This window comes from Lates calcarifer, linkage group LG16_LG22 (genome assembly GCF_001640805.2).
Source record: "Lates calcarifer isolate ASB-BC8 linkage group LG16_LG22, TLL_Latcal_v3, whole genome shotgun sequence".
Lineage (NCBI taxonomy): Eukaryota > Metazoa > Chordata > Actinopteri > Centropomidae > Lates > Lates calcarifer.
In genome coordinates, this window is record NC_066848.1 from 15,469,545 (window position 1) to 15,493,469 (window position 23,925).

At 39.2% G+C, this 23,925-nt stretch overlaps 2 protein-coding genes across 6 annotated transcripts in view; one reads left to right on the top strand and one right to left on the bottom strand.

Annotated features, from left to right (window-relative positions):
• slc8a1b (solute carrier family 8 member 1b) overlaps nt 1-7,917 on the top strand; it is a 132,106-nt gene extending 124,189 nt beyond the window's left edge. For all 3 annotated transcript variants that reach the window (XM_018661815.2, XM_018661829.2, XM_018661822.2), the window contains exons 10-11: nt 247-350; nt 621-7,917. In XM_018661815.2, coding sequence (XP_018517331.1) covers nt 247-350; nt 621-893 — 377 coding nt within the window. In that variant the 3' untranslated portion in view covers nt 894-7,917. The remainder of the gene's footprint in view (nt 1-246; nt 351-620) is intronic.
• A 10,177-nt stretch (nt 7,918-18,094) lies between these two features.
• On the bottom strand, nt 18,095-22,042 carry LOC108873540 (uncharacterized). 3 transcript variants are annotated; one of them, XM_051076789.1, is made up of 7 exons: nt 21,958-22,042; nt 21,361-21,611; nt 20,715-20,975; nt 20,421-20,590; nt 20,004-20,153; nt 19,044-19,208; nt 18,095-18,957 (listed from the first exon to the last, which is right to left on the bottom strand). In XM_051076789.1, the coding sequence occupies exons 2-7, from the start codon at nt 21,544-21,546 to the stop codon at nt 18,933-18,935; spliced, it is 957 nt and encodes a 318-aa protein (XP_050932746.1). In that variant the 5' UTR covers nt 21,547-21,611; nt 21,958-22,042; the 3' UTR covers nt 18,095-18,932. The 3 variants fall into 3 exon arrangements, with proteins under 3 accessions (XP_050932746.1, XP_018517304.1, XP_050932745.1); XM_018661788.2 differs by having other exon boundaries at nt 20,715-20,909; nt 21,885-22,034; XM_051076788.1 differs by having other exon boundaries at nt 21,885-22,034.
• Between the last annotated feature and the right edge of the window lie 1,883 nt (nt 22,043-23,925).

The following is a 23,925-nucleotide window of genomic DNA, read 5'->3' on the forward strand; positions in this document are numbered from 1 at the left end:
TTCCCCAAAACAGAGTGCTGTTTTACTCAAACCCTGTTTAATTTATATGTTGATAGCGTATCATATCCCTGATTTCCCTCTGTTATATTCTTAATAAAATTATTGTTTTTAAATGACCTAAAGGCAACACTGCTAATATTATAGGACAGCAATGCATTTTTGATAAGCGAGCATTGAGTTGAATGTGTATAAAGAATTTGCATCATTTCCACAAACCTGATGTGTCTCCATCCTCTCTCCATTCAGATACTTTTGCCAGTAAGGTAGCTGCTATCCAGGACCAGTATGCAGACGCATCCATTGGTAATGTGACAGGTTCCAACGCTGTCAACGTTTTCCTGGGCATCGGGGTGAGTACCAGCTCATCTAGAGATTGACTGACTGTTTCATAGCTGATGTAAATGCAGTGGTGCTTGTCATACCACCATAGCAGTAACTACTATCATGCATTTGTTGTTAATGTTGTGTGATGCCTTTGCCCAAAGATATGTGAAGTAGCCATGTCCAGCACAGCCATCTGTCACCTATAATGACGTCCATTTTTGCTGTTGTCTCTTCAGCTGTTGAAAACAGTCACCACATCTCATGTGATTCAATTTGATTCTGATATTGCTTGACAGGTGGCGTGGTCCATCGCTGCCATCTACCACCACAGCAATGGCGAGGAGTTCAAGGTGGACCCTGGCACGCTGGCCTTCTCCGTCACCCTCTTCACCATCTTTGCCTTTGTCTGCGTCGCCACACTGATGTACCGACGGCGGCCAGAGATCGGTGGAGAGCTGGGTGGGCCCCGGACTGCGAAGGCCCTGACCACCATGCTGTTCATCAGCCTGTGGCTCCTCTACATCCTCTTCTCCTCACTGGAGGCCTACTGCCACATCCAGGGCTTCTAAGATGGCAGGAGATGACGAAGGGAAGGATGGGACAGAAGGAAAACATGGAGGAAGAAACCAATGGGAGGTGGGTGACTTGGATGGATTGGAAATTATGGCTGTCTTATTGATCTATCACTCCCTCCCTTTACGCAATAGATTAAATGATGGATGTACAGATGTAGGAATGGAGGACGCATTAAAGCATCTTAAAACAGAATGGAAAGTATGGATACACTGAAGGACAACAGCAAACAGGAGAACCATAGGAGTCAGAGAAATGGCTCAGAAGATGGAAAAAAAATGGTGGAAAAGCAAATAAACTAAGGAATACATTTTATGATTTTGATCCATAAATCCAAACCAATCAAGTTGTCTTAAACCTGTCCCTGTTTTGAAAACGTAAAAGCAATCCCCAAAGTTGCAAACACAGAAATAAATACACACTTTGTGTCCCAGCTGGTTCAGCCATACAGAAATCAAAAATCCCCTTCCAGTTGGAGCAGTGCTACTTCCATGTCCAGCTAAAGTAACAGCAACGAAAAAGACTGTATCAGTATGTACATGCATGACCAGATAATACTGAAAACACCATCAGAAGAAAGTGGTTATATTCCCTCAACTGTTTAATGACAACGAACTGTGTGACTGCTGATGTGTGACTGTGTTTCTGTGCTCGTGTGTTGTGGGAAGATGGTCAAGTACTGTGAAAAAAAAAAACGCCTCTCGTTTTGCTGTCTCTGCATGAGACGGAATATGCTTTCGTACTTGAGGTCTTTTTGACTCTCGCTCTCCCAGCCTGTAGAAATGCTGAGTAAGACTCTTTTGTGGGAGGGCGCATTCAATGAAGCAAAAGGTTTCGAACATCACTGAGGTTAGAAATGTAAATACATAGAGCTGAAGGTACATTACAGCTCCACTTTTTTCCTTCTGAATGTCTTGGTTACACCGTGCACTCCTGAATGGGCCCTCTTTCTGTTGCTTTATACTGTAGATGTAAAAGATTTAAGGTCTAATTTAAATCACAAAGGGGTTAGTGTGCTTTTACCTTTAATAAGGCCATGTCTGAGAAGACAAAATGGCCACTCTACCGTTTAAAACTGTTAGAGAAACTTTTATCATTGCATAAATTCCTAGGTTAATCTTATGTGTATTTGTGTTTTTTTTAACTGTGGAATTCTGTTAACTGGTTTTCCACCAATGAGATTGCCACCATCACGTGTCAGTCATTACATTGCAATAGACTTTGAAAAATGTAGATACAGCCCTCAGTGAAAACTCATGTTTGTTAACTGCCTCTGTCATTGTTTATCTCACTTTGATGCCGCTTTCCCGTTGGTTCTCTCAACAGCTTCAGTCATTATCGCTTTGTGTCTTAAGAACTTCCCCCTGGCTGGTCAGAGGACCAATCAAAATCCTCAAGGGCTTTGTAAGAAACAACCACTAATCCCTAACCCTGATCCTTGATTTATGATTCTTCACATAGATTGGTCCTTAGGGGGCTATTTAACAGGGATTTGTATTCCTTAACCTTATACATCACTTGCTTAATTGTTAGGACTTTGCTTCAGTGTGACTTTAAAAGAAACATGAAATAAACATTAACACAGCTTCCTAAGTGCAGACCACCAAGACCAAATTTCCAGAGTTACCCAAATATTAGAAAAACAGACAAGGCTTCAACCTGGTGGGAGTCTTTCCAAAATTGATTACAAAGACTACATATAAATTATAATCACTCTTATTCCAAATTAAGCCATCCATGCTATGTTCTTTCCCAGGCAGCCTCCACTCATCACTGCTTAAATATACTGGTCTTCAGGCATGTTGATCATGAAGGCCTTGACCCAAAGGAAGCAATGAACATCTGACTTAATACTATGTCTTTATTCAAGGGCAAGTGTGTACTCTTGAGCAGCGACCCATAATGTAATCTGCACGACTCTCTGCTTCTCTCTGGCTTTGGAAACCAGCTGTTACTTACTACAGCAGCCAGTTTTCATTCTTAACATGGGAGCCATCTGATGAAGGAATAGTTCAAAAGTAGGTTTACTAATAGATAGGGGCAAATACCACAGCCCTAGGAACATCTAGCATAGGATACATCTAATCTCAGCTAGACTCTGTTAATCAATCTCATGTAGGTTTGGAGCTAATTTTTAAATTGAAATCCTTGTACAATACATTGAATTGGCTGTATGTTGCACCTTTGGACCTGTCTTGTAAAGTGAGTTCAACTATTGTAAGTTGGGTTCTCTGGTTATCTAGCTTCTCTAAACCTCTTCTTATCCAGCTATGAGCAGGTTCATATCAAAGTGGTGGAGTTAATTTCAAATTTGCAACATCACTTGACTTGTTATGGTGTAGTGTTTTTGTCCATGTTAGGAGTCTGTAGAAATAATTTGCCCAGTAGGGTGATGCTAATTAGCTGTGCAGCCATTGCAATCTGCCTTGGGAAAAAGTTTTTTCCCAAGGCAGATTGCACATATTTGTGTAACCAGAAAGTCTGGGTTCAGCCCAAAGTGTAACTCACTTTATGACACAGGCCCACACAGGTTCTACATTTAAATTATTTGTAGAATAATTTTATTGTTTGAGATATAACAACTTATACTGTATCTCAGCCCTCCTCAGACTGAATTTTGAGCTTGAACATTACAAAAGTTTTTTGTGCATGATGGGACAGAGGTCTGACTGGATTTCTTTCCAAAAATGTGGTGATGGCTTAAAAGGCAGCTAGAGGAATTTAAAAATACTAGGTGTACTGTTTCTGGACACTAGCTACCAAACAATAATTTCAAGCAACAGCCAAGCATCTTTGAAAATCCTTAACAAGTACTAAGCTAGCTAGTCAGCAGGGTCAACACTTGCTTTCAGGAGCATGAACACTATCAACACTAGAATACTAAACCTTCAAATTAGCAGTTGAACGAACCATTGTAAACTGTGAACGCAACAGACTGACAAACTGACATAATCAGACACTAACTGCTGGGAATGTTTTTCATGATTCAGCCATTGACAAACAAGAAATATATCCTGAAAATGTTTCCCAAATAAAAAGTGTCCCAAGAGCCTGTCCTGAAATATGTGTAGAATATAAATCTTCAAGCCTGTCTCGGCTGTCAGAGAGGTTTACAATTCAGACTGTTAAACTATTTTACTTATTCAGCCAAAACCACAGAGATTTCAACGTACACAGAACTTACTGTATATGTAGGCATTCTAAAAGTCCATAGTTTGTTAAATGGCACTATACTGTATGCATCTGAATTGGCCAGAATTTTCCTGCTGATGTTGTGTTTTTTACTTGATGTATAATATAATAAGTAGTATTTTAAATGTCATCTGTAAAGTAAGTAGTCTGGGCTAGATGTAATCCATTTAAAACTTGGCAACAATCTTGTCACAGACAGCTTTCAAACCCTGTGTGAGAGTAGAGCTGAGCAGAGCCCTGGATTGGATGAGTTTGGCAAATCTGGAGTATCTTACGGATAACAATTTAAAAATCACTTGGAGTAGAGAACCACTCCAGAATGACTTGATAAGATTTCAGCAGTTGATGCTTGAAGTCCAGCAACATGGCTTGCATACTGACATCTTGCCAAACGCACAATTCTAAGACTCTACTGCTGCAGACCTTTGCTTGTTGCAGCACCAGTGTTGAACAACTCTTTGGAACAACATCTTTGACAGCCAAAATGAAGAATAAATGAGATGCCAGATTGCTTGTATTTGCCAAACTCTGCACAATGTATGGCTCTCCATTAGAGTAGCTGTTCTCATGTGAAGGCCTTGGAGTGGCAGTTTACCCCTGTTTTGCCAAAGGGAAATCTTTCTATCAGAAACTTAATATTTGCTCTCCAACCTGAAAAGGGTTTTATAACCAATGGATCTTTCTTAAAACACCAAATATTATTCATATTTCATTACCACTCTGAAAGAGACGCCTTGATATTGTTTTAACTCTAACCAGAATCTTTCTATTTAAATTTGTATGCATTTGTCTCTTCACTGGCATGGAGCTGAAGGTTTATACACTGTAAAAAGTTATGCTAGCTTGCGCAAAAAAGAAGTAATATTGTAGAAGCTGTTTGCGTCACTTTTTGAGTACGTCCAACAAGGTATAAATTATCTTTGATATTGCTAAATCATGTTGGATTTACTTAAGATGTGCCTGCTGCCTAATTTGTCAGAGTGAACTTGTGCAGGAATTAAAAGTTTGCAGTAATGTAGTTATTTGCATCAAGTTTTCCAGAAGCTAACATTTTTCATTTATGGGAGGTTAGCTCTTTTTGCTACACCAGCTTTGTTGCACCATGTCTCTCAGTGTATCTACCTTGACTTAAAAGCTAGTCGTGAAGCCAATGGCAGATTACCAACAGCTGTTCAAAGCCCCACAGGGTTTGGACCAAGGTGGGAAGCTAAACACGGCTATCAATATGTTAGTGTTACAATAGTAAGTACCCAACCAGGTTCTTTATCTTCTAAAGCAACTCGTCCAGGCAAAGAAATGCAAATGCACTTGAATTTTGATTCCTGCCTTGGTTTGGACTTTTGTGGTTTGATGGGTCAAAGGTTAGCCAGGCCATCGCTGTACATACAGTTTAACACTAAGAGCAAGCAAGGAGTAGAAAAATGAGCTGTAGATTACAGTAGTTTTTTTGTTTTTATTCTTCTGTGGTGGGATTTGAAGAGATGGGCAGGCTTTTAAATGAAGGAAAAGCATTGCACTGGTTCTTTTCGCTTATGTGAAACAGCTACAATGTTGTTTCGTTCACAAAGTTGCTTCTGATGTAAACAACAACAGATTTTGTTTTTTTGACTCTGATGTACACAATAATAATGTTGTACCTGATGTAAAAAAAAAAAAAAATACATCGGTGTTGAATCAGATGTGTACCATTGTAATGTAAAGATTGGTGATGCGTTTTCGTTGCCTCGTTCACTTCTTAACTGACTGTCTGTCTGACAGACTGAGGAATAAATAAATGCAACACCAAACAGACAGACAGACAAATGAACAAACGAAAGGAAGGACAAACATCCCTGCTGGTACAAGCTGAGAGACGTCAAGCTGAGACGTTGCCACAGCAGTTAATGTACTGTTGGAAAAAACATTACTAGAGCTATCCTCTTCCCCTAAAGTAACATTAAACAAGTACAATGTAAAAGGATGATGAAAAAGAGAGGAAGGAGGAGAAGGAGGACAAGGAGGTAGAAGATGAAAATTAAAGAAAAAAAACATGAAGTTACAGCCATACATTGATTTCTGGGTCAGTGAGATTGAAATGGACTTCTCCTGCCCAGCATGTGTATTGTTATAGTGTCTATCTGTCCCTCTGTGTCTCTTCCCGCTCTTTCTCCATCTTTCTTTCTCAGTCTCTCTGCTGCCAAAGTAACTATAACAGGCAGCAGTCTTTTTGTTCTGTCTTTTCTTCCCAGATCCCCTTTTTGCCCTCTGTCTCCCTATGCCATGTTTTCCATATTTTGGAATGTCAATGTGCTACTTGTTGATACTGTGCATGAATGATAACATGTCTGTATATAGTTATAGAGAATCGTATCCCATTCCCCTGGTGTTGACAAAAAAAAATGGTTTGAATGTTGTACAGATTCAGGTTTTCTGTTCATCTTTTATTCTGTTCAGTTAGATTTTTTTAAATGTATGTAGATCTTAACGACAGTATGTTTTTAATTTAAACAAAGATAATGACGTCTTCTGTTTTGGAGTATCTTGCACATGACTGGTTGATTAATTAAGGTTTTTGTTGTTAAAAAGGCAATATCTGCTGTTATTGAATGAGAGATGAGATCTTAAAGGCGTTATGTATCTTAAATAAATAATCTATACGGGAGTTGCATGGGTTATTTGTACAAAAAAAGACACTGCTTGCTACTTCTAATACCGTGGCTGTATTCTCTGACAGAGGGCGAGGAAAACTGTATGTACATCTAAAGGTTATTTTGTCATTAAAGAAATAATAATATTATTGTGTATATACTGTACAGTGTTATAAGTGAGGTGGACTATATGGCCATCACACTAACCGTAGAGAATTAATTCTACATATTTATTTAAAGGAAACAAAAACACTCACTACACTCAAGAATGACATATATTGCCTTTTTGGAGAAGTTGTAGTTTGCTTAAAGCTTGTATGCCTATCTCTGCCTCGCTTTTTCTTCTCAATCATCCCCTTGGCCGCTTTATTTTATCTGTCTATTTTCTTCCTTCCATCTCTCTCCTTATGTTCTTTTATTTATCTATTGGAGGTGGCATTTCAGATGGGCTTTTGTCAATCTTTCCACTGTTTGATTCTGACTCAGACTGTCACTTTTCCATTCTATCTGTGTGACTCAACAATGCCTCCACACCTGCACCTACCTTAAACTGTTTTTCTATCTTCTTACATGCATATCCATCTATAGTTATAAACAGTGTATCTGCCCTTGTCCCCATCTGTCTGACTTTCTCAAAGGATCACTTGTCTGTATTTGAGTCACCATCTGTCTGATTCAGAACCGTCTGTCATTTTTCTTACGAAATCCCTCTCTTTTCGTCCTAAGCCTTCTTTTGTTCCGGCACATCTTTTTCCACCTCCGCAGTCTTTCCCTCCATCCATCCATCCTTTCTTTCTTTCTGTCTTTCTTTCTTTCTTTCTTTCTTTCTTCTTTTTCTGTCTTTTTCTTTCTCTGTCCTTCTCTTCGCTCTCACATGGTGTAGTTGGGAATTTCATGTTTGTCAATTTGATTTGGTGTGTTTTTTAAAATGGAACAATAACCACAACAGTTATAATGTTGGTAATAATGAAGATAATTTTTTTCTCTTTTTTTGCCACTGTCCTCTGTGTGTGCGTGAGTATGTTGATTTTCTTTTGGGTTTTTTGGGGGTGTTTTTTGTTTTTTTATTGATTTTTGTTAAACACCAACTGATAGGAGGAAAGTTGTATGTGTGTTGCCACTAACTGTGACTGCTCTCCATGGTACATGGTACTTCTGATAAAACCAATAAAATAAAGTTTGGGATACCCTGTTTCAGAGACCCTATGAGTCCACTGCCTTTCTACAGTGTGTGCATGTGTGTGTGTGTGTTATATCAAGTCTTTAATGAAAAGCTTTAATATAAAAGCTTAATTATTATGCAGATTTCCATTAGAGTTACATTTTCATTTAGCGAAAGTAAATGGGAATGGCAACCCGCTCTCGTCTCATCTCGCTCGCTCGCTCCCTCTGTGTCACACTCAACCTCCCGTACAAACAAACATTCATTTTCTTTTACATGTTCAGGCTGTCGATGATGAAAATGACATTTGTTTGAATGGCTGACATCTCATTAACTGTCATCTGACTTGTTCTGCCATTGTGTCAGAGATGTAAGCGACGGCTGCATCACTGCTGATTAATTCCGTCTGTTTTTTATGCTGTCCTATGAAAAAATAATGAATGTCTATTGTCGTTTTCTGCTGCTTTTTCCGTTTAACTCACACACTCACCAGTCTTTCTTTGTCAGAGAAAATTCAGAGGAGATCAATTATTAATTTGTATTAAAAGAAAAGTTCATTTTAACCTACCACAGGATAGAACATTAGAGAGTATTAAATGTTTGACTAATGGGCTAATTAAATCTGCTATCTGTGTTATAGTAGAATCAAATAAATTGAATAGGGTACAATGATGTTCTCGTTTTCAGAAAATGCTTTAGTTTTAGCAGCAGCTTTTGTGTTATTTAGCTTATCACATGTTTGTGTACCATTACAGCATGAAGGATTTGTTGATCTGACAACAACAAAACAGTAATTTTACTAGATTTTTGCAATTTTACTCTGAATATTATCCTATGCTATCTAATTCAGGGAAGGTGTGTTGAGAGGTTTCAGGATTCAAATGGGCCTTTTTCACAGAAGACATTTTCACATGTTATAGTAGAAAACATTCGGGTGTAAATATTAAATTCCATTTAGATGCTTCAGTTTCCAGGTCCTGGTATTGTGCAGAGTGCTGAAGTCACACTTGCTGATTAAAATCAGCCTCTTCATTCATGTTTCACAATCAGTGGCTCATTTCAGTGCTGTGTGGCTACCAGCTGACTACTTCTCACTGTTACTGTGCTGGTGTGCTTATACAAATGCTGTTAGTTATTGCAGCTGCCTCCACCACCCCAGCCTCTGATTTATGTGCTACATTTGTTTTGTTTTTTTTTGTTTTTTTTTTTTTTTTTTTTATGTTGTCAACTAAGATTAAATATCCATTCATGTAGTTAAAGGGGGGATTAGTTCTCAAGCAGAATCCTCATTGCTTCTCAAATCTAACTAACCATTTGCCATAAATGGTCAATTAATTGATTTTAAAAATGTTTAAAAATGTGTTTAATGCAAACTCGACAAGATAGAAGCATATTGCACCACAATTAGCTGACCAACTGGACAGTGCTGAAAATAAATCATTGACTATTTCAAACACTGTAACCTGCCTGGTGAGGTGAGGGGTCATTGCATTTTGGTTGTGAAAATTACAGCCTGCAAAGCTTTTATGTAAAATGTAAATGGTGTGTGCCTGGACAGGAAGTTACACAGCCAGTCAGTAGAAAGCCTTTACCATCACATAACATCTGACGGATGGATGAGTTGTGTTTGGTTCTTCTCCTCCTCTCATGCTGCCACTGTGATGGATCGTGCCCATTCCCTGTGTGCAGAGTGATGGATTCTTTCTATTACAATTAAATCCTCTTCCTATTTTTTTTTTTTTACTTCATTATAAACAAGTTTGAATTTGTGAATTCGAAGTGCAAGAGAATTTAGTGAGGTGTTTACTGCTTACAAAATGTGTATGTGTGGGTGAGTCAGCAGAACAGCATGTTTTATGCTGTTGTTTTTTGTTTACACTCCTCAGTACAGGTGTTTACCTTGAGTCCTCTCATTACCTACCTTCTGCTGTGTCCGTCTAAAAACTCATTACACTGTCAGATTTGATTTCTAGACAGGCACGCATTGGGACGGCCTCTGCTTGCACGTTAGCATGCTGGGAAATTAGTGTTAAATTTATGTTTGAGTGTGTGTGCATGGTGGCTCCTGAATGCTGAATAAAGCCTAAACTGTCAGAAAGTCTGCGTTGGCTGTCAAACTATACACAACCACTCAGGGAGAGACGACAGCACCAGCCTTTATTTCTTCTCTGTTCATTCCTCTTTGTTTTAGCTGTCTGTCAGTGCTCATCCACAGCCTATACATTAAACAGAAGTTCAGTGACAAGACATCCAAAGGTCTTACACAAGTGCTGAAGTTGTTTTGTTTTTGTTTTTTTTTCAGAGAAACTTTTGACATAAGCTGTACTTCCTGTTGTCTACATTCAATACAGTTACAACAGGACTTCGAAACATTACTTGTATTTAGGGGGCATATTAAAAGTCTAATTTTAAGATAGCAGTGAGAAAACTGATATATCTCTGCCCTTTCTTTGACAGCATTTCAAAGGTTTTGCAACAGTGATAACACTGTTGGAATGAGATGCTTCTCCCCTGGGACTGGCTAACAATATGTAATTTCTCTGTGACACTGAAAAAAATATCATGGTTGTTTATTTATTTTTGATTATTTTCAGTGGGTTTTTTTTATCACAGTATTCATGCAGCTCCTGTGAAGTATTCGCTTGTTGCCTTGCCTTTATCATTCTTACCAGTGATTTGTGTTTGATGTCCCTGTTAAAGTTCCTGCATAGCTCTGCCCAGCTTCACTGAGCTGAGGTCTAATCATCTAGAATAATTGAAAACCCTTGTGTGGCTGGAACAGGAACACTTTGCTCCCTTACCCGGAGTTAGATGAGAGGATCAGCATCAATTTCATCTCAGTGTTCGGCTTATACATTGTCCAGGATGTGTTTGATGATGATGATGATCATTTAGTACAAAGACTGCAACATGGTGATATAACATGGCGATGGAAAGTGCTTCTCTCTGGGGGTTGATTTTTTATTTTTCTTTATTTGTCTCAGTGTGAGTCCATTTATGTATTTGTCTATATGCAGCACAAGATTAATGCCACTCTCTTTCTCATTTCCTCTAGAGGGCATTAAGTGGGGAGGATGCCCAGTCGACTTCTAGAGTGCAACGAGGAAAATGCACACTGGCTCTTTGTATTTCAATATGTCAAACTAACATTGTTTCACTGTCTAGACATTAATGTGGTCCACACATCACTTTCATATATTTCTTTGTTCTTTATGCTTTATTTCTGTCTCTGAGTCAGACATTATTCTGTCTTGCACTCAGAGGTCGTGGATGACAGCTCTGTCAGCATTGGAGTAACAATACCTGTCAGACTTTGTATGTAGTTTTGATTCGTGGTGGTCACAAGGTTCTAAAGGCCAAAATAAGGTCAAACTGATGTATTAAACACAAATGTAGAGAAGCTAATGTAGATGGAAGAGATACAAAGAGCTGCTAGATTTGTACATAAAAGACCGTAAATTCAACCTGCTCTCATGGCAGTTTGTGAAATAGTCACGAAATGTAGTCTGCTGATTTCATGTATATAGATACAAATTTACCATTTATTAACTGTAATGTCATGTAAAGTCATTGATTCATTTAGCCTACAAGAATAGTATTGACAGTAAAATATCAACTTGTAGTCACTACAAAAATATTACATTTAGTTATGGTTACATTTAGGCACACACAGCACAGAAGAATTTCACAACTCTACTTCCATTAATGAATGTAGTGTTTCATTCAAAAACTGTTTCCAGTTAAAATACATGAGTTTGAAAGTCGTGTTCATTGTCTGGAAAAAAAAAAAAAAATGTGTATCATATTTACACAAAATCAATAGATTATATTTAGTGAGTATTTCACACACTGCTATGAGACTGGGTTGTATAATTTTGTTTTTTGATCTACTGTTATTGTTATGTTGATGATACACAGCTCTATCTCTAATTAAAACTGAATGATTATGAATATTGTCTCTATGAAGATCCAGAAGATTGATCCAGATACTGCCATGCACAATGATGCAAATTTAATTGGCACATGTGCTAAACAGATTTAATCCACAGAAAAATAGAAAGAATTTCCAAAATGTTTGGTCCCCATCACCATCTCAAAATGTGTTGAGATTTCATGTAAAATTATTGCTACATTCATGCTTCTATCAACACTGCAAATGTTATCTCCTTCCTTTAATGCATTTCACAGTGCTTTTATCAAATATGGCTTTTAGCAAAACAAACAAATAAATATTACAAAGACCAATAATATTTTATCTTTGACATATTACATGACCCCTTTGTGCATGCAGTTGTTCTTCTCAATACTGTAAGGAGCCTTAGGTCCGTTGCCATTTTGAACTCAATACTGAAATGTGCCTATTCTGCTGATAATCCTTGATTTTAGAAAAACCTCAAAAAAAAAAAGGAAAAAAAAAACGTGGTTGTTATCATTGGCAGATTCTTTAGTTGATTATTCCCTTCTTGTGCCTGTGTTTGGACATGCCTCCTTGATGATTCTGTCCTTCAAATATTGTAATACATACTTATCTCTCTAACTCTGCTGATCCCTCATCCAGCAGATCAAGTGGCATTTATGTGGTAGAAATGTCAAGCCTGTTAAAAAAGAGACGGGGGGGGGGGATGTCTTTGCAAGCCAGGGGGTTAGTTTTTAGTAATGGGACTGTCACTTCTTCCTCCCAGCACTGAAGGCTGAACCCACAGACACACACATACACACGCACACATACACATTCAAATACACGTATAGTAAAAGCTTACCAGACTATCATTAGGTACTAGTACTGTACATTCTGTCTGCTTTTACCTCTGAAAATTACTAGCTGCCTGACCGGCTTCACTAATAGGCTTTAAGTCGTGTTATAAAGTACATTTACACACCCTGTGTGTGTGTTTGTGTGTGTATGTGTGTGTATGTGGCCATGTTAGAGCAGGTGTTTCACACACATGGAACGGACTGAAATTAAATGTCAGGCAAATACCAGAGCATGAACTCTCCCCCCAGATCCGGTGTGTGTGTGTGTGTACATGTCTGTTCATATTTTGAGTTAATGTATGTATGTGCATTTCTTGCCTCAGATCACAAGTATAAATGACGCATTTACATTTAGGTGAGGAAATATGTGGGTGTATTCAGTGTGTAGATGTGTTTGTGTGTTATGCACACGGGGAACAGCAAATGGGATTTTTAAATCCATTTAAGCAGCAACACAGCCTTGTATACATTTATTTTTTGGTTTCAGTGGGTTGGTATGTAGTAATCTCCTAAAATAATTTATTACAAAGCAATTATAGTTTCCATGATTGACATAATTGATGCTGTTTATGTGCATAATGGCACATTAACATGACTTTTGAAGGCGGTCAAAAATGTCATTGCTGTAAATTATTGAAAGTATTCAGCCATTTGTTTTATTTCATGTGTGTGAGATAAATTAAGCTAAATAGGTTGTTTTCCTCCCCCAGTGTTCTTTTTAGAGGGACAAAATAATCCTGACTATATATCATAATGTTCCTAAAAAAAAATTGATTGATTATCTATTTCAAGCAGGTTCCAAGTCAGTGAATGTTAATTTTCCCTTAGTGAAATGAATTAAATCCAAAGGCCACCTTGAAGGTAGACAATCAGTCTAAGAGCCTGTACATGGCTCTGCAATAATGTAAAGTGAATGCAATTTGGAGTTAGCTAAAACATGCAAAACCACCAGTACGGTACTTTAACACTTAAGTCTGAGTCACTTCAGTCAATAGTTTTTCATAATGATGATGGATCTAATGAGTGTGTGTAGTGTGAAACATGACGCTCACAGTGACAAACCCACAGAGATCCAGAGCTGTGCAGCGCCACTCATCTCAATGGAGCTGGATGTCTAAATAGACAATTGTTTGCTAACACATTAGCCCTAACAACTTCATGAGAGGGTAGTATTTCAGATGTGTTTTCAGCTTGCTCCATTGTGCTCAAGTGGCTGAAGAAAAAGAAAAAAATCAATTAATGCAGCTTTAAAAGCCCTGAAAGCATATTTTGTCAGTCAGCTTTATCATGATCTGGACCTCTGAGCAACTCTTTGTGTGTTTATTATTTCCTGTTTTATTTTGAAATGACCTCCCTTGTTGTTGTGTCTTTGGTTTTGCTTCCTGTCCTTGAGTGTTTTCCCATCAGTCTTTTATCCCTTCACCTGTTCCCTGTTCCACAATCAGCCCTGTTGTCACCTGGTCTCCTCCCACCTGCACCTCACTCCATAATCAACCTGAACTACATATCAGGACATTTCTTCTGTCAGTTTGTCTGTTCAGTGTCCTCAAGTTACCTCATGCTTCTGCTTTTGGAGTTTTCTCAGCGTTCCTGCCTCCTGTGTATGTTTTTGCAAACCTGTGGTCCTGCCATCTCGTCTACTTGTAAGTCTGCTCTTTTTGTTATTAAAATATTATCACTAAACCTGCCCTGCCCTCTCTGCATTTGGGTCCAACTTTAAAACTCAACAAGCTCTTTACCGTGAGCGTTGGGGTCTGACATGAACTCACTAATTTCTGCTAAAATTTAAACACTTTGTGGTTATGTCACAGAAGAAATGCCTGTATTTCTCCTTCTTCTGTAGGCTCTTGTTACCAGTTGGGATTTTGCAGTGTCTGAATCACAATCTGACAGTTGATGTTGTTGTTTAGTTGTTGTCGGTCACAAATATCAAACCACAAATACAATGCTGATGAAGCGAATTAATAGGACTTTTTGATTAATAATAAGGGGCTTTAAGTTTCTGGCTTCCATTATTCTTTCACCTTAATTTCTTATATTCTAGTTACTGTTCTTACTCATGTTAAAGTGCATCTTTCTTCCCAGTCTCTACTTCTTTGTCACTCTTCCCTTGCTCTTTCCTCTTTTTGCCCTCCTTCCTCATGTCTCTTTCCCTCCCTTCCTTTCTACCTCCACTCCACTCTTTCAGTCTCTTTTTTTCTCTCTCACTTGCTCGTCTTCCACCCTTTCTCTTGGCAGAAGTTGATGACCAAGTCCTCCTCTCTTTGACTTGCAGACACCCACACAAAAGAACACACACACACACACACACACACACACACTCACACTAACACATAACGACACAAACACACATACAGTACATGAACATATACACATACTCTCAACAGTAGGTTACTCTGTGTCAGCGACTGTTCTCTGCTGAGAGGCTGTGGGCGGCGTGATGATGTCGAGTTACTGTGGCGATTTACTGTTGCCGCGGCGACGCTTCCACGACAACCAACAGCAGCATACAGGCACAGACACACACAAACTGACAAACTCATGCACACCTACTCGGAGCTGGAGAGGGAAGATAGGAAAAGCAACATGTCAACATACTCTCAGTTACACACAGATCCAGACGTGGGGCTCTTAGACTACACCTATATGGACACCCACATAAACACAGGCCACTGAATAGTTAACCTACTTTAATGAAGGCACTCTGAACCTAATCCAGTTTTTCCTTTTTAGATGTGGGAGTCACCTTTTTACCTTTTGTCCATACACATCCTGCCAGAGGTAGAAGGATAGAGAGGCAGAGGATACAGGAAAATATGAAAGAGATAACAGCATCATACACATCAATCGAACCATGCAAAATATGGAAGATGATGATGTGTGTTTTAGTGTTTGAGTGTTGAGTCATATTATCTTTGGGTTGTTTAGTAGTAGTAGTAGTTTTGGTCGTCAGTGGTTTCACTGAAGCCAGTGGGTTTGAGTGCACCAGCTAACTAGGGCTATGCTGGGGCCATTTTAATGGGTGTGTTTCTTCTTGGTGCTCCAGTTTCCTGCCATCGACACACAGGTTAGCTTCACAGGAGTGTGTCGATTTTTAATTTTACTAATATAGCCCAACATCACAAATTCATAGACCATTGTACCTGATGGTCCAACAACATTATTTGCTTGATGCCACGTGCTTCATTTACACCATGATTAACTCATTAAGTCTGTTTCCATTGCACTCAGTTACATTTCAGGTCTTATAGTGCAACCCAGAAGAATATTATTATTATTATTATTACAGTAACAAGATGCAGAAATTCTGTTAGGGTCACAAGTTAATGGGAAATATGATATCTGCCTTCAAATGCAGTCCTACAAGAGCAGATTTTATAAATCAGATTTATTATTATTTTTAAAGTACTCTTTAATGATGTTAATAATGATATCAAACCATTTTTGCTTTGTTTATGTCACTCAGGGTTGCATTGTTTCTTTTGGATTGATGCTATTCACCCTTTTTCATTTGAAAAGTGTTAATGTTCTTTCTTAATGTCTTTTTTTAAATATATACTTGGCTATGAAAGGAACATTTTATCCTGCCAATAAATCAATCAGACTTTCTGAAAATAATGGACCACTACCCATAGAAAGAGCTGTTTCTAACAATCAGAAAAAAAGTAGAGAAAAAATATTTAAAAAGAAAAAAAACTGTATAACAAAAAGAAAAATACATAAAAACACTGCAAGGGAAAAATGAACATGAGCAGAGAAGGAAAGAGGTTTATGCAAATGTGTAAATGAATTACATGGACTGCTTTTCATTAGTGTGTGTGTTTGTGTGTACAAAGCTGGTCAGGTCTATATTACATTAAATAATAAAGTCATTCTAATCTGATGGCCAGTGGGAGAAACAGAAAGAAGAGAGAGAGAGGGAAAGAGAATAAAAGAGTGAGAGAGTAATAACACCAATCAGACAGCATTAGCAGAGCAGAGACCAGTAATTGGAGCTGTGAAGTGTGACTCATCGACAGCTAGCGAGACCTGACACACACACACACATAGAAAAATCAACCACTTGTACCACTCTCCCTCTTTCTTTCTGTGTTGCCATCTCTATTATCCTTTATTCTCTAAGTAACTCACACACCTTCCTTTTTATGCACACACACATAAGTACACAATCACTCTCACCACTTTTAGTTCACACAGAAAAACACACAATATTTTGCACACGTCTGAATTCTTCACATCTTTCTTTCTCCAATCTAGACGTACAGACATGCATGTGATCACACACACACACACACACACACTTTTCAACTCTTTCTCACACACTCATGCCAACACACCCATGTGCAGAAATCCACACACACACACACACACACACACACACACACACTCCCTCTCCCTCCTGGCTTGACATTCACACAGTCCTGCCAGCTACGCCACAAAAGACCTCCTTCCTGCGCCACTCGCCCACCTGCTGCATCGCGCACCATAATAAGGAGAGTGAAAGCATCTTTTTAACCTTTCTGAGTGAGAAACACTCAGGGAAAAGTGCCACCTCTCCTGTGAACATCACTCAAAATGTCCCCTTTTTGAGCTTCCACTTCCTCTCACATACATGGGGAGGATGGTCTTGTGCAGGTGGTGGACAGGTTGTTGTGCTTGTTACTTTTCCACAGGAAATCACAGTCATGAGGTTTGAGTCTATTTTTCTACTACTTTACATTACGGATTGACGGACACACAATATGAACATAAATATTTCTACTTTATTACAAGCTGAAGTTTACATTTACAAGTTATATGATACCTGAGCAGGCCCAAAACATAGAAATACACACAGTAGTGTGTTATTAACCATAGAAACATGTTTTGCCATTGTTACACTTTGACTTCAGACCTTGTAATTCACATCATTACACATGATGTTGGTTTCAAAGGAAATGTCTCTGGAGTAAATTAATTTGATTTGCCCATATTCCTCTGGTGATTTCCTCCATACTGTGTATTTGCCTCTTTACTGGCACTGGCACTATCGCTTTCTGTATGCACATTCGAGGCAAGGCAGAGGTGTTGCTAATGTGCTTACAGGGAATATTTGCACCACATACTGACACTGCACTTTGACCATGTAATGTGAGTTTTTTGCTTGATTTATTAACATTACTAGCCTGTATGTACTGTACAATATGAAAATCAAAGGTCTGCAATGCCTTATTTAGCTAAACATTTGACTTAACATTTAAACCTTACCAGTCTTACCAATGTCGCACAATCTAAAGTTAAAGTCCTTCTAATTTATTAAAAGTTTTACTTCATTTTTCATTAATAACTACTAGTGCCCTTTTACTATATAGTGAATTTACAGCTATAGTAGCAGTGTACGTTGGGTTTGTTGTTTGTAGCCGTTTTGCTCCTTGTTAAGCCTCTAGTTTTGGCTCTGCTAGTACATCCATTATAACTGTAAGAAAACTGAAAATTGTACTTTATTTATTTTTGTGCATATTACTTTGTATTTTGGCATTGAGCAAATACACAAAGAAAGTGTCCAGCTGAAAATGAGTGACACACATTTTGAGTACCTGAGTATTTAGCTTGGTAGACACATTTTTCATACATCTTACAAAGATTTACCTAAGTTGACTGATTTAAGATTATTAAAGAGGCTAATATGTGTTAGTAAAATTCCTAAGTTTGTCAAAGCCAAAGTCATTTTAGTTGCATATTTGGCCAAATCTGATGTCAGTTTTTCAGGATGTAGCATTGCAAACAAATCAGTAAACCTGCCGATCTCCTTTATTTATCCAGCAATCACTTTTAGCTCTCTGAATAAATTACAAACAAGACATGACTGACATAATACAGCTGCTGTTCGGTCATTGCTTTTATGTACTGCTTGATGCACTGTGATCTGGGCTTTCCTCCGGCTGCGTCTCTACAATACTCAGTTTCAAACTTTCATCTCTTTGATTGCATGACTCTCCGTCTCTTCTTGTCTTCCTCTCTTTTCCATCTTGTCCTGTTTATCACCTTTGCCCCCATCTACTCTTTGCGCTCCATTTATTCCTTCAGCCTGGTCTTTAAGATGCCCTCTATCGCCTTCTTCGAACCCACTTCTCACCCCTGTCTTGTTTGTACATCCTGGTTGAGATCTTAGCGATTGCAGGTTGTCGCCAGCCTTATTAAAGTAGTTCTCCAGCTCCGCCACAGGTCCCTTATTGGAGAACAGATGCCCCAGATACGCCTCGGTGTACTGATCTGAGGTGATTAGGTCCAGGTTAATGGAGGAAGACACAGAGGTGGTATCAGGCCCAGAAGCTCTCCTTCTCTCTGTGAAGATCAGCTTACTTTAATCAAATGCAACTTGAATGAGATTGGTGTTTAGCAGTTTTCTTGGTTACTTAAAGAGAATCTACCTGTCTCTGTCTCCAAGGTGGACAGAGGGAGGGTCACACTCTTTCCTGTCTCTCTGTCTGTCACGGTGAGTCCCAGTCATGGATCCCTCCTCTGGAACTTCATTGGAGGGGTCATTAGATGCCCCACGACATTTCACGACACACACTGTATTAAACTTATATCGCCTGTAACAAAGAGAAGAAGTGCTTTATAATTGCACGTTCATTAAACCTGGATTGAATATTATAACATTATAGTGGATGAGATGTTGTTAGTTTATTGGTTGAGGTTTGTGTTTGTTGTTGACTAGGTTTAAAAACTCATTGATGAAAAAACTGTTAAGCTTTGTGCTTTTGCTTTCAGGTTTTCCCATTTTCCAGGCATGCTTTGAATTACATCATGATTGCAGCTATTGTCTCCTCCTATCTGAATATATTTACTGTAAGCAGCAATTCTAAATGTAAGGTGGAAGTTTAGAGCCACACTTCTCTGACAGTCTGATGAGCTTCTTTTGTGTTTTTACTGTCATATTTGGAGCAGGCAGGAAAGCTTGTCTCATAGCAGACAGCCGGAGCCCCTGTGAGGCTGTGGTTTCCGCTGTCAGTGTGCTTTATTACTGTAGGCTCCTGCTTCCACTGAAGTGCTGCGTGTTTGCTGTCTGACAACATGGTCTCAAAAAAAATTCTTCAGTGTTTGTACTTGTGCTGTATGTTGTCCACCCACGATACAAACTCCAGCTCCGCCACAGCGCTGCCCGTGGAATGTAAACTGCCTGCACCATTGTGAATGGCATATTTAAACTCCAAGTCGTCACCATCATGCAGGCTCAGCACACTGAAGTCACAGATGACTCCAGTGTGCTTTCACACTAAAAACTTTTAGTCCTCAACAAACCCATTAGGGCATCCCATGGTCATGCTGTTGCTGCCAAAGTAATGAAAACTTCCATTATGGTCGATTGGTAGATTGCACTGTATTACCTGTAAGCAGGTATGATCTGTGTGAGGTCATCCTTGTATTGCTCCAGTGCTGCCCTTGCAGCCAGAGGCTCAACCTGACCCTCAAGACCAGCCAGGTGAACCAACATTTGGGTGTGAAATGCTGCACCACTGGCCCAGTGCCTCAGAGACCTGCAGGAACAGACAGAGTAGAAACAAAACAAAACTCCTCATGACCACTGCTCTTTAATGCTCTGCACACTTTCCTACTAAATAGTACTTTTCTCACCTCCACACAGCTACTTTATGTTCTTCTCTGCCTCTGTATCTACCCTGTATTCTACTCTACTGTATGTTAATCTCCTCAGCTGCATTCTGCTATGCTGTCCTGTGCTCTGTATTTTATTTCTTCCACTCCTCTGTATGCTGCTCTGCTGTATGATGCCATCCTCCACTCACCTGGAATCACAGTCTCCCCCCAGCATACAGGTCTTCAGCTGAGTGAGGGTGAAGCTGAGCTGGGCCTCAAGTCTGACAGAGTCCTGGATCAACTTGTTCTTGTCATTCAGGTTGATCCTACAGCGCTTCAGGTACTCCTCCATCACCTCCTGGAGCTCCCAGACTCTCTGCTGCAGTTAGAAATTCAAGCACAGAAATGATGATAAATAAAGGAATATACTTTATTTTAATATTCAGCAAGAACAGTTATTACTTTGACAAATGCTCTTCTTTATTTTCTAACAGAAGCTTCACCTGGCATGATGATGATCCAGCTGATTTCCCTTTCACCCCCGATGATCGTTTTGATGACATGTAAGCCATATCCATCACCATAGTAACCACTAATCCCACCAAGCCAGCCAGGCGTGGCTCATCCGAGAAAGTCGTCAGTCGGCCAATCAGATCCTTCAGATAGGTGGGCGCCCTGTTGCCAATGTCGCCCTGCAGCTGGATGAGCAGAAGTGAACAGAAGCGTTCATGGTAATAGAACTCCAGCTTCCTGTTTCTTACCATCTGTCTCAATAAAATAAAAATGCTGCTTTTTAAGAACAAGTATGAACAGCATCGTTTTGTCATCATCATATTGCTCCTTGTTGGCCATTGTATTGATTTATAACCTCTTTACAACCTGCTGTAAAGAGGACCACATTGCTAATACTGAGTGGTGCTTCATTTTGCACAATCGCTCTTTCTTAACTGTCTCAAGGCGACAACATCATTCTTTCCCCCTGTGGTTCATCTCCATCTGCACTTCACAACTGAATGGATTTAAAGGTGAAATCGATGAGCGGTTCGCCCTCTCAGTCTATTTCAGATCGCCTAATGTGTTGTGCTCACTCTCCTCATTGTCTATTTTAGCTCACTAGCAATATCATCTTAAATCTTAAATCTAATTAACCTGTTGCAGTTGCTCCTGGAGGCGGGCCCGGGAGTCAGAGCTCTCACTGTGATTGGCTAAGAAGCGAGGATGGACAACACCGAGGTCAGGTACAGCGTCGCCCTCCAACATGGCATTGTAGAGGACAGAACCAATTGCATCCTTCATTTGGGAAAGCTCTTCTTCTGATGAGAACAGCTGGCCCATGATGATATTTGTATTCGTCAGTGTGTGGTGACGAACCAGTAAATATTTCTACTTCATGGCAGCATCTGAAAGAGAAGATAAAACAGGGAAAATACAAAACTGCAGGTAATACAGTACATAAATAAACCCTCAGCACTGAGTAACTGGTGAACCACACAATTACAATCAGTGTGTTTACTTATTTTCTTTTTTACATGATCATAAACAACATATAATATACAATGACCTTAAGGGTTACAACACAAGTTGTGAATGTCTGAGTCTACACAACTCAAGGCACATGCAAAGTATATCCATTTAATTCAGCACATCAATAGGACATAACATTTTCCAAATACCTCCAAAATAGCACCCTAACATTTCACACTAACAGTCCAGCTGCATTTCAGTCACATCTAATCTCTCTCTTACTGCAGTGAGCTAAGTTTTGGACAGCCGGCTCCTCTTGTTTCCCTATCTCCCCTCTTCCTCCTCTGTTCCCCGCCTGCTGCAGTAAAGAGACTAACAAAGACAACACAGCAGTAGAGTGTAGCTCAGCAGTAAACCTACACCTCCCCCTAGCCACAGTAACTGGGAAATACAACTACTGTGAATGCTAAAAAGAGTTTCTTATGTCTTCAAGGCCACAGACCTTTTTAAGGTTTTGTCCAACTAATCTCCATCTGAGAGGTGCTGCTGTTGGTGCATAGAGAATTAAAAACCCCTGAGAATAGTTATTTTGCACTTTTTCTTGTAATGCTATCTTTAAGTGAATGCATGATAGTGAAATTAAACTAATCCCCCCTGTGCTGGAGGAGGGAGGGGGCTCCCTGGAAGAAACCAGAGGTCCCTGGGAATGAAAATAATAGCTTCAAACTCTTTATGGCTGTGTCAAACATTGAAAAATAGGCCAAGGGCTTTCAGCTTTTTTATTTAGCTAAATGGAACAGTGGCCTTGGTGGTGGCGCGATGTTGACTTTTTTTACTTGATAAAATATGGGGCAAGGGGATTTGGGATTTTATGTAGTGAGAGAGATGTTCTTTGTTAACTGGGACAAGGGCTTGTGCACTGTCAGGCCTCAGAGTTTTGTGTGGCTAAATGAAATACCCCACACAGGGCAGGTTACTGTAGACTTCTTGTCTGTTTGTCCTCTCCATCTTTACAATATGTGTATGTATATATCTATATCCTTTCCAATTTGACCAAAACATTTTGTTATTTTCATATAATGTAGTGTTGGAACATTGGTAATGGTGGAAGGACTTAAAAGTTTAAATCAAAAAATTAAACTATGTGTAATGACAGACAACTTTGCATGTTCCTGTAAGGTTTATGGAGCATTTTAGCATCTTTCAGCTCATCGTTCTGGTTTAACTGCCTGCAACTTCACTGTTGTGGTTAAGTCTCACTGCTGCTGTTATCTTCATTTCCAGGCACAACCAGCTGTTGTTTGTGGTGAAACAGCCTCGATAAACCAGCAGCAAATGTGACCTGCCCAGCACCAAACAGCAGACATCAGCTAGCTAGTTAACAAAGTCAGCAACTAGCTAGTTAACAAAGTGGAGCAATTAGCTGCTAAAGAATCAGATATTTCCTTCAAGAGGTGGTGGAGAAAAATAAGCAACTGTTTGCTAACAATAGCAAACATCTTTGAATTGAAAGAGTTGCAACAGTTAAGCAGATAAACGTGAAGTGGCTGAAACCAACTGCACCACAAATGGAAAAAGGAAATACATTTTGACATGTCACAGCAGGAAAAGAACAGATGGGAACAATAAAATTCCATTAAGTTGATGTCGCTGTCAAGATGGCCAGTGGAATGAGTTGATTATTTACATTTACAACATGGAAATTGTTAATTCTGCTAATTTATTTGAAGTGAAGGCGAATAAAAAAAAGACGAAAAAAGATTATATTTTGAGAATTTGAGATAAACATGGGAATTACCTGTTAAATCAGAACACTGCTAGTTGGAATTTGATATAACTCAGGAACTTTTTACAGTAAGTAATGCACTGTGAGGTGTTACAGTAAATTTGATGATGATATGCTGTCATTTTAAAAACTGAAGACCGTGAACCTTAAAGTCACAGAGAGAAAAGATGGACGATCACACACTTTTCTTCATTTCCTCCCCCTCCTTCCTCTCTCCATTGATCTTTCCCTCCTGCCAGTCGGCTTTCTATCTTCCTGCTCTTCCCTATTTCTCTTGTTATTGTTGATTTTGATAGCTTCTGTCAGTTTGCAGTGCAGTGCTTACTGGTTGAGCTCTGCTGCTGGGAGAGTGTGCATCTCTTTCTCTTCCTCTCTCTCTGGCTCACTCTCACTCTACTCTCTCTGTGGATGCTTAGCCCTGTTGACATACTTCACACTCCTATGAGAGCAGTAAATATTTAAAT